Source organism: Tetrahymena thermophila (genome assembly GCF_000189635.1).
Source record: "Tetrahymena thermophila SB210 genomic scaffold scf_8254579, whole genome shotgun sequence".
Taxonomy (NCBI): domain Eukaryota; phylum Ciliophora; class Oligohymenophorea; order Hymenostomatida; family Tetrahymenidae; genus Tetrahymena; species Tetrahymena thermophila.
Genome location: NW_002476350.1, coordinates 172,694 through 188,943, shown reverse-complemented (window position 1 = coordinate 188,943; position 16,250 = coordinate 172,694). Strand labels below are relative to the sequence as shown.

At 23.3% G+C, this 16,250-nt stretch overlaps 5 protein-coding genes across 5 annotated transcripts; 3 read left to right on the top strand and 2 right to left on the bottom strand. All coding sequences in view use genetic code 6, as the record gives it.

Moving 5' to 3' along the window:
- Positions 1–567: 567 nt before the first annotated feature.
- On the top strand, positions 568–2,991 carry TTHERM_00666610 (elongation factor Tu protein; the record flags this gene model as incomplete). Its single annotated transcript, XM_001020030.1, has 8 exons — positions 568–655; positions 789–1,219; positions 1,407–1,724; positions 1,801–2,137; positions 2,188–2,361; positions 2,425–2,515; positions 2,572–2,781; positions 2,838–2,991. 8 exons carry the CDS (start codon positions 568–570, stop codon positions 2,989–2,991), a joined length of 1,803 nt encoding a protein of 600 aa, XP_001020030.1.
- Positions 2,992–3,625: 634 nt separating this feature from the next.
- Positions 3,626–7,021, bottom strand: TTHERM_00666600 (tubulin glycylase 3C; the record flags this gene model as incomplete). Its single annotated transcript, XM_001020029.1, has 8 exons — positions 3,626–3,766; positions 3,831–4,034; positions 4,092–4,316; positions 4,371–4,757; positions 4,827–5,524; positions 5,920–6,049; positions 6,112–6,788; positions 6,856–7,021. 8 exons carry the CDS (start codon positions 7,019–7,021, stop codon positions 3,626–3,628), a joined length of 2,628 nt encoding a protein of 875 aa, XP_001020029.1.
- A 1,626-nt stretch (positions 7,022–8,647) lies between these two features.
- TTHERM_000666599 (hypothetical protein) lies at positions 8,648–9,083 on the top strand (the record flags this gene model as incomplete). The annotated part of the gene is made up of 2 exons (XM_012798585.1): positions 8,648–8,994; positions 9,074–9,083. 2 exons carry the CDS (start codon positions 8,648–8,650, stop codon positions 9,081–9,083), a joined length of 357 nt encoding a protein of 118 aa, XP_012654039.1.
- A 214-nt stretch (positions 9,084–9,297) lies between these two features.
- TTHERM_00666590 (transmembrane protein, putative) lies at positions 9,298–11,367 on the top strand (the record flags this gene model as incomplete). Its single annotated transcript, XM_001020028.2, has 2 exons — positions 9,298–10,359; positions 10,780–11,367. 2 exons carry the CDS (start codon positions 9,298–9,300, stop codon positions 11,365–11,367), a joined length of 1,650 nt encoding a protein of 549 aa, XP_001020028.2.
- Positions 11,368–12,604: 1,237 nt separating this feature from the next.
- Positions 12,605–15,447, bottom strand: TTHERM_00666580 (hypothetical protein; the record flags this gene model as incomplete). The annotated part of the gene is made up of 2 exons (XM_001020027.2): positions 12,605–14,373; positions 14,463–15,447. The coding sequence occupies 2 exons, from the start codon at positions 15,445–15,447 to the stop codon at positions 12,605–12,607; spliced, it is 2,754 nt and encodes a 917-aa protein (XP_001020027.2).
- Positions 15,448–16,250: the final 803 nt, after the last annotated feature.

The window sequence follows — 16,250 nt, the reverse complement described above, 5'->3', positions numbered from 1 at the left end:
CATTTAATTTTGAAAAATAATTTTTCTTTTTTTTTTTTTGAGATATCCATCACTAACCAATCTATAAAATTTATATGAATAAGAAAAAATTTTTTTACTTAAAAAAAACAGAATTATTTTTATTACTTAATTACTTTAATTCATTTAAAATAACAGATAATATTAGATTTAATAAAAAATTCATCTTTTAATAATACAAATTGCAAATATTCATTTAAAGTTTTTCTTGATATTTTATTTTATCAATAATTAATTAAGATATGATGTTTAAAAATATTTAATGGCACATATTATACACAAAGTTTTGATATATTTTTTCTACTTAAGTGTCTATTTTATATTGGTTTTGATCGAAGGTAGGTAGCCAGTTTCTTTATGTAAATAAAAGAAGAATTTATTATATTATTTTTTAACAAATGATGAATATAAATAGTCTTTTCTGATTGATTTATTAGTTAATTATTTCATCTTATTTTTATGCAAAAATATTAAAAAGATATCAAATTTTTATTAAATAAAGGATCAGATTTATTTTTCTTACTAAATTGATAGCAAAATTTATTCAAAATGTCTAGAAATACTAAGATGAAACAAATAGCGGCTGAAGGTATAGATGACCATTACCATTCAGAAGATGACGAATAATTCAATTCAGGTATATGAATTTTAGATTAGTTTTAGGCTGCAAAAAAGGAGAAATAAAAATTAGAATTATTCTATTAACTCCTCAATAATTTATGATATTTGATTAAGATTCAAAATTAATTTTTTGTAATATTTATCAAAAGAGGATGAGGAAATCATTGAAGATATCATTTTCCATTATAAGAATTAGTTCACAAAGAAGGAAGTTGTTAGAATTTTAGATAAGCATAATTGGGTGGAAGATGATGTTTACGATGCATTAGATGATCTCAAGAAAAAAAGAGAATAGAAGTAGAATAAAGTTACAGAAGAGAAAAAATAACCAACAGGAGGAAATGTGCTAGTTAAAAAACAGTAGAATTAAAACTAATAAGGTAAATCTAATAACGATCAAGCTGCTTAACTTACAAAGTAAGCAAGTTCTTCTGTAACAGCAGCTTCTACGAGCGGAGCAACTACAGCTCCTTCTGATAAGAGTAAAGCAGGAGAATATATAAAAATAGAAAGAGATGTAGTGAAATTTAACTAAGCATATCCTAGCGTTGAATATGACATCGAAGCAGATAAAAAAGAAGTAATTAAAATAAATTATTTTGTATGCGAATCTGCTTTAATCTTGGAATTTAAAGTTGCTATCTTCTGTTTTAAAAAAGGCAGCATATTGGCATTCTTTTTTTGATGCTTTGATAAAAAGCTTATTATCATTAATATTTTGATGAAAAATATTAAAATTTCAATATTAATAAATAAAAATTGAACAGGAAAATGTAAAAAATATGAATTTAGTCATAGTTGGTCATGTAGATTCAGGAAAAAGCACATTAGTAGGACATTTGTGTCACTTAAAGAAAGTTATTGACTAGAAATTAGCTCATAAAAATGAAAAAGAATCAAAAAATATAGGAAAAGAATCTTTCAAATTTGCATGGGTTAACGATGAATTTGAAGCAGAGCGCTAAAGAGGTATTACAATTGATATTGGTTACAAAGTAATTTAAACAAAGAATAAAAATATCACTTTCCTTGATGCTCCTGGTCATAAAGATTTTGTTCCTAACATGATTTAAGGTGTTACCTAAGTAAATTAACAATCAATTTAGATTTTTATTTATTTAAATGCGGTTTATTTAAATTAATGTTATAACTTTAACAAAGGCTGATTATGCTTTACTAGTTATTGAAGGTAGTTTACAAGCTTTTGAAAGAGGATTTGAATTCGGAGGCTAAACAAAAGAACATGCTTTCCTTGTAAAGTAATTAGGAGTTCAAAGATTAATTGTCCTCATTAACAAAATGGACACTGTTAATTGGGATAGAAATAGATTTGAATACATCAAATTAGAGTTAACTAGATTCTTAACATCTATCGGTTATTCCGAAGATAATTTGATATTTGTTCCTATCTCTGCTTTCTATGCAGAAAATATAGTTGAGAAATCTAAATTACCTGAAGCAGGTTGGTACGAAGGAAAATGTCTTATGGAATTATTAGGTAAATAATTAATTAATGGAAAAAAATTTAATATTTAATTAAAATAACAGATACTCTTCCTGTCCCTACAAGACCTGTCAATACTCCATTGAGACTTAATATTTATAATTCTTTCTACTAAAAGAATAAGGGTCTTATTATTTAAGGAAAAGTAGAAGGTGGTGTAATTTTTGAGAAATCAAAAGCATTAATTATGCCCTAAGGATTGGTAGTTACAGTTAAAGGTAATATCTTTTAAAAATGAATGGTATTATAAATAAGTAAATAATTTCTGAATAATTAATTAGAAATCAATAGAGAAAATGTTAAGGTTAAATATGCTAAAGTAGGAGAAAATATAGATGTCCATATTGTTCATAAAGAGGACTGCGAAATAAGGTTATAAAAAATATTTTATTTATTTTATTATAAATATTTTTAAATAACTAAATTAGATCTGGTGATGTTTTATGCTCGATTGAACACCCAATTCCTATTTCTAGAATATTCGAAGTAGAGCTCTCAGCTTTTGAATTGAGCTATCCTATCCTGAAGGGTGCTTAAATAGTTATGTATATTAATACTGCAAAGTGTCCAGGCTATATAAAAAAGATCACAGCAATACTTGATAAAGCAAACGGATAAATAACAAAAAAGAATCCCAAGTAAATTGAAGATTATTTTTTAATTTTAACAATTTAACAATTTTAATTTTATTAAGGTGCATAAGAAATAATGAATGTGCAATTGTTGAAGTTTGCATAGAAAAAGAAAACTGTATGGAGTTATTTAGTAATTTCAAATCATTTGGTAGAGTTGTTTTAAGAGAAAAAATGAATACTATTGGAGTAGGTTCAATAACTAAAATATTGTGATATAAATAGATTCCTTTTATCATATATCACTTATTATTTAAAATAATCTTGTAAATATTCGCTTTAGATGTTGTCAAATAATTTAATTTACTCATCAATTTATATTATAAATAATTAATTTTTTTTTTTAATCGATAAATATTAATCAATAAAAATTTATTTTAGTATTTATCTCGCTCTAATTTAAATATTTGCTTTAGTTATGTTTAGAACTTAAAAAATAAATCTTATAATTGAGCATTTAAAAAATAATAAATTGTAATCGTATTAATTAACAATATAAATTTATTTTAGTATTTATCTCTCTCTAATTTAAATGTTTGCTTTAGTTATGTTTAGAACTTAAAAAATAAATCTTATAATTGAGCATTTAAAAAATAATAAATTGTAATCGTATTAATCAATATAAATTTATTTTAATACTTTTCTCACTCCAATTTAAATATTTGCTTTAGTTATGTTTAGAACTTAAAAAATAAATCTTATAATTGAGCTTTAAAAAATAATAAATTGAATAAAATTGTAAATGAATACTATTATTAATAAAAAATATTATTATAAATCGTAGATAAATTAATAATAAATATGTTAGTTAGTTATAAAATACAAGTCAATTTTTTTAATTATTCTTATTTCATTTTTATTCTCTATAGATATTTTTCCATAGACCATATTCAATATTTTTGTTAAATCTCTTTTCACCTTCTACAAAGTGATGATGGATAACTTTAGCTGTATCTTCTAACCCCATTTTAACTAATTTCGTTGTTACAGGCTTTTTATGCAAAAATATTTTTTAAGTTTTTAATATAAAATAAAATATTTATTTATTTATTTACTGTTGAATATTCCATGGAAGGACTGGAGTTGATTTCTAATAACCAAGTGTTGTAGTTTTGATCAACCATAAAATCATATCCGTAGAGTTCAAGAGAATTTCTTCTGGGTTCAATGCTATCCTTACAACTCTTAATAGAGTTAATAGCAATATTCATCATTTCTTTCTATATCTTTGAGTAAAACATATCTTTTCCTTCTATTTTCTATAAAATAATTATTTCATCATAAAATTTCACTTCTATAAATTTAAAAATAAATACTTTAATGTATTCAACGAAATCTTCCAAGTACATCATAGTGTCATTGACTTTCTCTTCAAAGTTATCTGCATGTTTAGATATACAATTGTTAGCTAAATGAGCAAATTTATTCTACAAATCACTTGGATCATATTCATCAAAGCATATTCTAATATAGCATGTATCATAAAAGTATATTGTCAGAGGATTCCATTCAGTGACTAACACCCATTGTCTAATATCAAACTAGTTATATTTATTTTAAATAAAATTTATTTTTTAAATTTTTAAATAGTTTACCTTTTTTTTATGAATTGTTAAAGGGTTTTCCATGTATTTTTGAGCTACCCACATAACATCTTTGCCCATGATATAATTTAATAGAGGTTCAAGCTAGTCAAATGCTCTAATACCTCTTCCTCTAGAAAGCCCAGCAGGCTTGACAATCCAAAGGTTCTTTTCATTCAAGTCATATTAGGGGTCATATTCCTTTGAAGCCTCTAGATATTTTTGAGCAAGTTTTGACAAATCAACAGCATTCGACTCTTCGCTATCCATTTCTCTAGTTATAATCTGACTTAGCCTGTGATAAACATCAGGATTTTGTTCTAAAAACAAATAATTATTATCTTATCTATTTAGGACACTCCACTCTTCAGGTGATATAATTGGCAAAGTATTCACAGACTTTTAATAAATATTTATTGATAAATATATATATTTTATGATTGATTTTAAAGTAAGTATATGAATTACAATCAGAGAAATTTTCTTTTCAATTGAGAATGTTCTTCTCTTTAAAGCAACACAAGCAAGAAGAATTTTCAATCTAAGATATTTTTCGTACTACTTAGCTTTCTGATCAATAACAAGTTTATTTTCAACGTATTGTTTGAGAATGCTTTCTGCTTAGGTGAATTTGAATTCTTCAATAAAGTCTTCAAATTCCTAAACATCACTAAGATCAAAGCAACGAGGATAAAATGTATCGATATCTACGCTATCGTACCAAATAAGATTTCTTAGATTTAAAGCTATTCCATTTTTAGAAGTCAAATTATGATTCTTCTAGAAGTGATTTGTGATTTACTAATCAAGTAGGAGATCTTTGTCAACATCCTTCTTTTTTGTAACCCACTTTAAATCAAAAACAAGACTCTCTGGATTAGGATTTTCAATCCATCCTTGTTCTTTTAAGTAATTCTTGAGGTCAGTATATTGACCTATGCATATGAAAACCTTCTGATTTGGTTAATACCCTCTCATTTTCTTCCAGTTAGCAATTATTTCAGATGAAATAAGCTCTTTCTTTTAGTTTTTATCAAGAGCTTGTTATTCTTATTTCTTCTTTAACTCTTCATACTCTCTGTCAGCATCATCTTCTAAATCTTCATACTCTTATTCTTCTAATGCCATATTCTCTTTAAGTTACTAAATAATTTACCTAGATTCATCTAAAATAAAACCATATTAAAAATTGTTTTTCAAACAGTCCAAATAAATCATTTAAAATAAATTTAATGTAAAATTATTTGATTGTGCTAAATCCTAAAAAAATTTTATTTATTTATTTAAATTTATTAAATTCAATATTTTTAGCTAAATTTTGCTAAATTCATTAATTAATTAATTTAAGAATTGCTTTCAAATTATTTATTTAATTTTTAAAAATTTTAAATTAAAAATCTTTTTAAAAGTATATTTTGTTGCATAGTAAAAATGTTTTTTTGTTGACGTATTGAAATACTTATTGTGAAGAGGATATTAAGGTTAAATATTTTAAATTTAAATTGCTAGATTTCGATCCATATTTTTATGAAAAAAAATTATTTATATAAATTTTTTTTACATCCCAGCGTTCTCATGATAATAGAACGAGTAAAGTCAATCTTTTCCTTATATTTATACTTAGCCCTAGTGGCCACAATTTTCTTTAGCTTGTTCATTACATCATTGATAAATAGATTTTGTTTTGCTACCTGTTTTTATTTTGAATAGAATACTTTAAATAATTTAAAAACCAAAAAAAGAAATTAATTACCCTCTCATACTGCTTTACTTTAGTCATTAAGTCCTTCATATCTTTTAAATATTATAGATAATACTATTTTTTACCCGAACCAGTTATTAAATTAGATACTTTGCATCTAAAGTAGCGATGCATTTTTAAAAGATCAGTTTCTTCACTTTAATTTTTCACTTTTGTGCGCTCTAAAAAGTCGAAATGTCTTTTCTTAGTGAATTAATTTTCTTTGTTTTTATTTATATTAAAAGCCTGTAGCCCTTATAAAGGAGGACTTTGATCTTGGCTTACTTAGTTGTTGCTGCTCTGAGAGTTAATATAAAATTTATAGCTATTTTTTTCTTATATTGGAGGGAGCTAAATTTTACTATTAGGAGTAGAGTTTTCGTTATTAATTTATGACTCAGTGGCAAAACGAATAATTTCTCCTTTCTTTTCCTATCCATTTGTGGATATCGATGTCTGCGATGACTATTTCTTAATTATTTCGTCTTCATTTTTAGTTTTAGCTCTGTAAATTACTCTTGAACTAAAGTTGCCAGATATTTTCTTAGGTGCACTTGAACTTGATAATTTTTAATTAGCGTTTTGAGTTTGGAGGCCTCCGCTCTTAGAAGTTTGCAAGTTATTTGGAGATTTATTTGAAATATTTTGTCTGTTGCTGCTGGTTTAAGTTGTCTATTTGTTTCTTTCACCTAGTATTTCAAATAGTTGAAAAAACAGTATTAAATTCAAATGCTTTCAAAAATAAATTGCAAATACTTATTCTTAAATTGGGGTTTAATGATTGAGCGCGACTTTGAAGCTTTATTGGTTTGACATTAATTGTTTGTAAGGCGCCTAACCCAAGCTAGGTATTACCATTCAACTAAATATGCATTAAGTTCTATGCTTACTAATTTTATGACTGCTAATTCTATTAGAACATTTTGATTAATTATTTCCTATGAAGTGCGTGCTAAATTGCTTGTTTGCTTGCTTGTAATTTAATAATTCTTTCTTCTATATTCAAAACAATTCTAAAAGCAAAAAAATACTTAATATCGGCCAATAAAGTTGTTTTTTTGATTATTTGATGTTTTTAAAAAAGAAATCTTTTTTAATAAAAATTTTTTGATCTTTTTTTTAAAAATTTTAAAAATATCAATAATAACAAGTAATAAATACATCAAAATAAACAAACAACAAATTATATTTCAGTACACACAAATAAACATTATTTAAAATTTAATTAATTATATTTCTTGATCTCATTTTTCAAAATTAGAAAACTTGTTTTAAACCAATCTAAGAAAATAACTTACTATGTAAAATTTATGTAATGGCTAATTACTGAGAATTATATTAATCAGTATTATAAACAATTTTAATTAAATTATGATATATTTTAATTAAGAAAACGATCGATATTTTTCACATTTAGTAACAATTCGAGTACATATTTAAATAAAAATGTCATTAATATTTATTGATAAATATCTAAATAAAATATCTTGAGAAAATTAACAATTTATGATAAAATTCTTAAATGATTAAATTAATTAAAATATGTTTACAATTAAGCAATTAATTTACAAAAATTTGATTAGTTGAAATGTTTTTAAATTGATTCAGTGAGATAATTATGGATTCTAACCTAAATTTAGGCTATTTTTTTGGTTATTTAGCATATTTTTTTTATTTAAATACAAATTTAGCTGTGTTTATATTATTAACCATTTTTTATTCTAAATAAATATGTGTATATATCTTCTAAACTTTTTTAAATAAATATATAAACTTGATTTAATTGAAAATGAAATATGCTTAAATTATTTTTAATTAATTTTATATTTTTATTTATAAATATTATAAATTTTTAATAATATCTTAACAGAATAAGATATTTATTTACATTATTAATTATATTTAATCAACAAGTTTAGAATTTATTATTTAGAAGATATGATATCTAGAATAATTTATTTAACTTTAATTTAAATTGCAAATATTTTAATAAATATTTAGTTAAAGTTAGAAATTTAAATTTGATTTCTCAAAATATTTTGTAAAAAATAAAATGTTAAATATAGTTAGTATAAATAATAGAAAAATAAAACTGATTAAAACTAATTTGAAAGTAATTTAGAATATTAAAAATAGTAATTATTTTTTTATGAATTCAAGTGATGTAATTAATTTTTGTAATTAAGATTTGATATAGAATTTGAACTGAATTATAATTAAGAGTGTTACGACGCTTAATACGTAATTATAATACTAAACATTTCACTTGTTTCTCAATAAAAAAACAACTAACTTTTTTATTCCAATTTTTACTGATTTTGATAACTTTCAATACAATCAAGATTGTTTTGAATTACCAATTATTATTATAAAATAATTTCCAGTTTTATCTTTGTATTTTATGAATATTCTACAATTTATTTTTATGCTATCATTTTAAAATTCTGCTAAAAAAAATGAAATTAAAAAAGAGATAGATAGATAGATAATATTTCTATGAATTTTGTATCAAGCAAAGTAGCCAATTGTTATAAATTTAATTTTGTAAATGAGATACTCAAACATTAACAAAAAAAGGTAAGCTTTATTATAAATTTATATAAAAATGATTGAAAAATTTATGCTTTTTTAGATTATTGATTTGCAAAGTTAAAAAATCTAAAATAGAGCAGTAGCAAACAAGCAAGCAAGCAAGTCATCAATAAAATCAAACCAATCTATATAGACAAAGGAAGAGAGAAAAAAAATAATGAAAAAAAGTTTGGAAAACAAAGGAAATGATAAAGAAAGAAACCAAATAATTTGTAATTTTGAATTGATCTATGATGTATTTCATAAGAGAATGAAAATTAATTAAGATGAATGCAAAGGGAAGGAAATAATTATAATAATATTGTAAGATCAAAAATTTTAATAATACTATTATCTCCAACTAAGCAATTAATTAATTAATTTATTAAATAATTCATTATAGGGTTAAGTGAAAACTAAAATTTTCAAAAAGGTAAAATTACGCAGACCTATCTTCCCTATTTAAGTTAAGAGCGAGAAATATAATAAATATCGAAAATAACTCATCAGAAAACTTACAAATCCTTACAGAATTATATAAATTTAGTACAAGTTTAGGCTAGAAGCTATCCCTATATTTATCCTCATAATATATTATTGATCTGATTTATTAATTGATAATTAAATATGATTGCAAGATTAAAAGAAGTTAGTAAAAAACCAGAAACTTTTAAATACACTGCAGCTTTATCGCTGATAATATTTTTATTTTTGTAATTTAATTGGACGACAATAGTCACATTAACGCTTATTTTAGCTTCTTTAGTTCAGCTTCTACGCATTTAATACTTTAAATTGTAAGAAAGAGGTTTTATAAGTCTTCTTCCACGCACACTTTAAGTTCATTTACTTGACAGATCTATTTTCGATTTGTTATGTGATATTTGGTACATCCCCAAAATATCTCTTTACATTAAGGCTTTCTTAAAGCCGTTTGTTTAAAACATCTCTCCTGAAGAAGCAGCTTGTGCTTTGTAGGAATTACCAGATTCTGCAAAGAGAGCTATCATGACTAAAGGATTAATTAATTTTTTACCTAATTTTATGCAATCTGCTATTATGCCTTAACAAAATTAAGAGGTCGAAAGCAATAACATGGATAATACAAATTTACCATATCTCAAATAAAGATACATCGATGAAGATAATGAAGACCAAGATAGCCTAGGCTCGACTAACACAACTAAATCCACCAAATTTTAAGCAGAGGACGATTTATACTATAACATCCATCGTAATCTAGATAACAACATATTTATTGCTCCTCATGCTCCTAAACATCCATTGAGTGCTTTAATTTAAGGTAATGACTACTAAGATAAAGTTTACTAAAATGACTATTAATATAAAACAAACAATAATAACAACAACAATACTCAATACTCAAACAAGTAGTAAAGAAATGCTTCTCTTAAAGAAATCACTATTGATGAAAAGCGTGATTCAAGTTTAGAAAGAAGATAGCCAATAAGATCCTTAAATAAGAACGCTTAACACGAATTTTCTTTTAACAATAATCTTTTTAAGCTATCATAAAATGAACCTAACACATTTATTAAATCTTAAGATAATAAAGCTTAAAAAAACGTAAGATGGTCAAACCACTCTTTGCATCAATCCACAAGTTCTGAAGATGAGCATTTGCTCAATTCAAGCTCCTAGAATTTCTATGATATCTTCCACAATCGCGTAAATATTTTACTTATTTTTTTATTGAATATCTAATTATCTAAACAGATAAAATACTACAATGTCGTCAGATATTAGAAATATATGTCATATATTAATTAATTAAATAACTAAACTATATATATACACTTATGGAAACAAACAATCAGCTTACCGAAAATAATTAAAATTTAATTTTCAGTAATTAGAATTTGTAACACCAATCAATCCTCTGATTGAATTATAATGACTTAATAATTTCCAAAACAATCAAACATTGATTTGTTTATAAAAAGATAATAAAGTTAGTTAGTTAGTTATTCACTCTATTTTAATAAACAAATTTTAATTAACGATTAATAACTACAATGAAAATTAATTCGATAAAAATATTCTCAATTTATTTTAATTTTTATAATTATTTTATTTTTAACTTAAAAGGGAGCTTTGAGTGACGAAGAGTTACCGAAAACTAAATTGATAGCCTCTAGCTCTGCTTAAATAATAAGCTCTTCAGAAGATATATCTAAATCGCCCTCCAGCAGCTAAAAATTAAAACCTAAAATTGCTGATAAATGGGATAAGCTTGAGCTCTTTAGAAATAAAATTAAAGAAAACTATTAAAAATTCATACAAATAAAACATAATCCAGAGCAAGGAGCCAACATTACAAATAAACCGAACTTAATCAGCTCTGCAAGATCTATTTTAAACCTCTTCCATAACATTATGGAACTAAAAAAGATGGGTAATCTATCAAATATAGATAATAAAAAACTCCTAAAAATATTTATTGCTTCCAGCATCTTTATGGGTGCTTAAGTGATGACCTCAAGAAGAGCAAGAAGATGGATGATCAATTCCTCCTTGATGCTTTTGTACATTTTTAGTTTCTTACTAACAACTGGTACACTTGGAATTATTGCAGTAAAATATCATCATGAATAATAACAAAAGTAAATCTTGAATAAGAAAGTAGTAATTTCAAAATAAAACTAAAATAAAGATGAAAAATCAAACAGTAATTGATTGATTGATTAATTAATTAATAAATTTATAAAAATATTTAAATAAATTAACTACTTACTTCATATATGAAATTGATGTTTTAAAATGTCTATAGGGATTGATTAGCAGATTTAAAAATATTAATGCCTAAAAAATATCAATCAATATGGTTAAAGTTAGTTATTTACTTAAATACCTTATATCTAGTTTATAATATTCTTTCATACTAAAATAATATAAATTGATTCATTAACAATTAAAACAAACATATATTTTCAATATTAATTTAAAACTGTATTTCTAAAATATATTTATATATTAATAGTTCAAATTTAAATTTGATTTATTTGTTTCAAATTGATTTAAATAATTTTTATATATTTTATCTTACTATTTATCTATCTGTTATTTATTTATTATTTGAAATATTTAAAGAATTAATCAAATATTATTTCACAATAAGATTTTTTTGTACATTTTAAAAATTTATAGTTTGTGTCTTTGAATATTTAATAAATTTATTTGTTAGTAAAATTATGTTAATTTTTAAAAAGATTGATAATTTTTTTCAATATTCTTATTTTATTGAATGAATCAAATTAAATCTATCTAAAATAAATAAATAAAATAGTTATTTGTATTTTTTAAATAAAACATTTCATAATTTGATTTTGATTATGTTTATAAAGATTTATTATTTTAATATTTATTAGTTAAAAAAATAAAGCAAATTTTTAAAAAAGCTTCAAAGTTACTATTTCATCTTTTTTAATTAATAATTTTATAATTTTGTTTTTTCAAATAAAATTAAAATTTTAAATTACTTAAATTTTAGAAAATGAGTATTGAATTTGTTTATTTGAAAGCATGCTTTTAAATTTTAAATATTTAATTATCAAAAACAAATTTTATTTAAAAAAATCAAAAATGTTTAAAAATGGAAAAAGAAAAGGCCAAATTAATTAATTAATATAATATGACATTTCAGATATTTATTCTTAAAAAAATAAATTAACTTTAATTAAATTTTTTTGTAAATAAAACTAAAAATAAAGAGTAAATAGGTAAAATAATTCAAAATTATTGGAAAATATACATTTAACCTTTCTACAATTATTATAAATTTGTAAAATAGCAAGCATTTTTTGGAAATATACATTTGATATATCGCTATTAAAAGATTCATCCATATTATTTTATATTTATTTATTTATTTATTTATTTATTTATTTATTTATTTATTTATTTATTTTTTGACTCATTCTTTTAGTGACTCTGAAGTTTGCATTTGATTTAATTTTTAAAAGCTTGATGCTGATTAAATCAACTATCTTGGTACTTCTTTTAGAGGTTTGTAAAAATTTAAAAGTGTTGTATCTGTTTTTTAAGGTTATTTGATCAAATTAGAATTTTTAAAGTTAGCAGTTGATTTCTGATTATTATTTTCTGGTTAATTTTCATAATTTTCCTCAATGATTAATAAAGTCATGTTATTTAATTTATTTTTAAGATCAATTTCAATGGAGCCTTTTTAGTAGAGACAAAAAAGTATGGGGTTTTAGATGATTGGTGACTCCATAACATTTCTTTGCTGAACAACATCATACAAATAAATTTTATTTGAAAATTTAGAAGTTTGTGTTATAAGACGTACTAAATTAGGTAGATTTGTATCACATTCATCTATTATATAAGGACATTAGCATGATATGATTTCTATATTTCTGGTAATAACACATTTGCTACAATAATCAACTATTGATATTACTTCTAAATTTTTTAAATCTAATAGATAAAATGTAGCCTATTTAGTACAAACTAGGATAGTGTCTTAACCAGTGAGGCAACACGAAATCAGTCTATCTCTCTCTGCTCTGCTATGCTTGTAGTTGACAAATTTAAAAACTCTTTTTTATATGTAATGCTAATATTAATCTTGTCCATCTTTTTAAAGCTTCAAGTAGCTAATTTTAAAGATAGTATTACTTGTAAAAATTATGTATTGTTTTTTCTTATATAAATTGGCCCAACCAATTTGTTCGTTTCCTATCTCAATTTAGAAGCTGTTAATGCAAGAAATTTAAGTATTTTTTATATTTCCATTTTTAAGTTGCATTTCCCAAAGTTTAAATGTTCGAAAACCTTTACTTTCCTGAAATATCCCAACAAATTGCATATAATTAATAGCAAGATTCGAATTTAAATTATCGTATGGATTAAAATTTGGCATTATTTTATTAGAAAGTTAGGTATATTCATCAAAAGGCAGCAATGTCTCTAATTCTTCTCTCTGAAAATCTCTCATTTCAATTATTTCAATAGGTAGTCCTTGTTCTGATAACTAATAAAGCTTAATTACATTTACGTTTTCACCTTTAGGAGTCTTAATTGACCCATACAAATAAAAAAGACCACTAATCAAAGATTTTTACATGTGCAGCAAATTATTGCAAGAAAAAACAGTTTTGAGAGCAATTTTATTATTTTCCTCCATTTTAAAAGATTTAAGCTGCATAGATTTAGGGCATGTAACTAAAAATGTGTTTGAACTTAAACTGATCACATTGACGGGAATATCTTAAAGAGTGTAATAACTAAGTAAATTAGGGTTGCTCACGTTTTAATAAATTATACTCTTTAAGCTCCCTTGAGGTAAAATTTTTTACTGTTCACTTTTCTCTTCCCCGTCTGCCGCTTAGCTTTCTTAGCTCGAATCACTTGAGGATTCCTCGTCAGAAATCTACTGCCCTTGTTTTTTCTTGGCCATAAATCCCATTTTAATTAATTTTTTTGTAAGCTTATCTGGTTTTTTATCACTTTCCACTGAAGTATTAGTAGCTTGGTAATTGATTTCACTAAAAGTAGACTTAGGGTTCTTTTGTGAAATACTCCTATCTCTTTAGAATATACTATCTTTTAAAAGAAAATTATATTTAGTTTTGCTTGATAAAGGCCTCGAAATTTATTGAAATCCCATAGAGTTGTAATAAGTTGATGAGAAAGACAAATCCTACTTTGATTCTTAATCTTTTTAAAATATTAAAATTTATTTTTAAATTATTTTAAATCATTTTTAAAACTTTTAATATTGATTTTTGAATGTATAAATAAATTACTTTTATTTTATGGTGAAAAGTACATACTGCTTATATTAGCGGCTTAGCTGATTGGAGATTTACTCAGAATTTAACTTCTTTGGGTTAAGCTTTTTTGATTTAACTAACTTATTTGCTTATTTAATAATTAACTTGTATTTGTTGAAATAGGGTTAAGCTTGTTTTGTTAATTCAAAATATTATTAGAAGGCGATTGACTTTAGTTTTTACTAATTTCACTACTCAACAATCTTACTTGAATATTAGCTCTCTTATGTTAAATATCTGCCTTGTTTCCTAATCTTTAGCTTATTGACTATAATACTTCATTTTATTTATCTATAATCCTTTTATCGGAAAGAACAACAATTTACTTTATCAACTTTTATAAATACAAACGACATTAGTTAATAGTTTATTCAAGTTGATCTCTGATTTCATAATAAGATTCAAATAACGCCTTTTTAGCAAAAGAAACTTCATATTAACCAGTGTGAAGTTTTTGTAAATTTTCATTAGCATGCTATGTGTTACTCTTTTGTATTTAATTAATGATTAGCTAGCAGCCCCTCCTTTGATAAAGCTAAAAATTTAGTACCTATTTGTCAAATTATTCTTCTACCTATCTTTAGTATCTTGAAACCAGGTCATTTTTAGCATTTAACACTATTTACTGAAGCTCATTGCTAAATTAGTCAAAATTCTAACAGAGTTTCTTAATGTAAAGCTCATGGAAATCCTCTTCAGGTTTAAGTTTTTTCATATTGAAAAAATAAAGCTTTTTTTCAAGAGATTTTCCATGTATGTACTGACTTATTTGCTCCATAGTGTATTTTGATTAAGAATTGTGGCAATAGTCTACTAGAAATTAGTAAAATTCCATATATTTAACTAAATTATGATTCTAGTCTTACTAAAAGCACTAACTGCATTAAAATTTATTTTTACACTCATTATCTATGCACACGTATTCTACTTTAAATCCAATATGCTCTAAACACTCCATACTATCTATTTACTTCTAAAAAAATGTTTTCACTCTGTTGCTCTTATTATCTGATTTCTTCTACTTTGGTGACTTTTAGTTGCGTATTTAATTAACTAAATTTATTAAAAATTAAGTCAGTTGTAAAGATTTAATAAACAAACAAACAAACAAACAAACAAAAATTAACTTTTTAAGTGAAAGTTATTTAATAATAAAATTACAAAGCATTTTTTTAGGAAAAAGTATGCTATACTATTAGCAAAAATTAAAAAATATATTTTAATTTTAACCTATAAAAAAAATTCCCAATAAAAAGTTTAAATAGAATACTTTTTTTAAGGTTAAAAGGTATTCTAAATACTCTTAAATTATATACATTTTTTTTATAAAGAATATTTATTTATTCTCTCAAAATTTAGTAAAGAAGTCCTAATTAATTAAAAGCAATAAAGTAAATTTTTTTTATTAATTTCAATCTATTTAAATTGAAAAACTCTAAAATTTTTTTTTCACTATCATTTATATTTATTAATACAGTCAAATCTTAGTTTGTGGTTATATTAATATTATTAGGGCTTGCTTCTTGTTGGAAGACTTTTTTAAAAATAAAAAAAAGAATTCTTCTTGATAATAAATATTGTAACTCTTTAACTTGATTAAAATTTTTGGTTAGAACTGTTGTATATTTGGAGTTTCTATTGAATCTGAATAATAAATAAATAAAATAATTTATATTTATCATATTTTGTAATAAATAAAAGTTTTATTCACATATTCTCATATTTTTTTAAAATAGATATTTCTTAACAAATAAGCTGTAT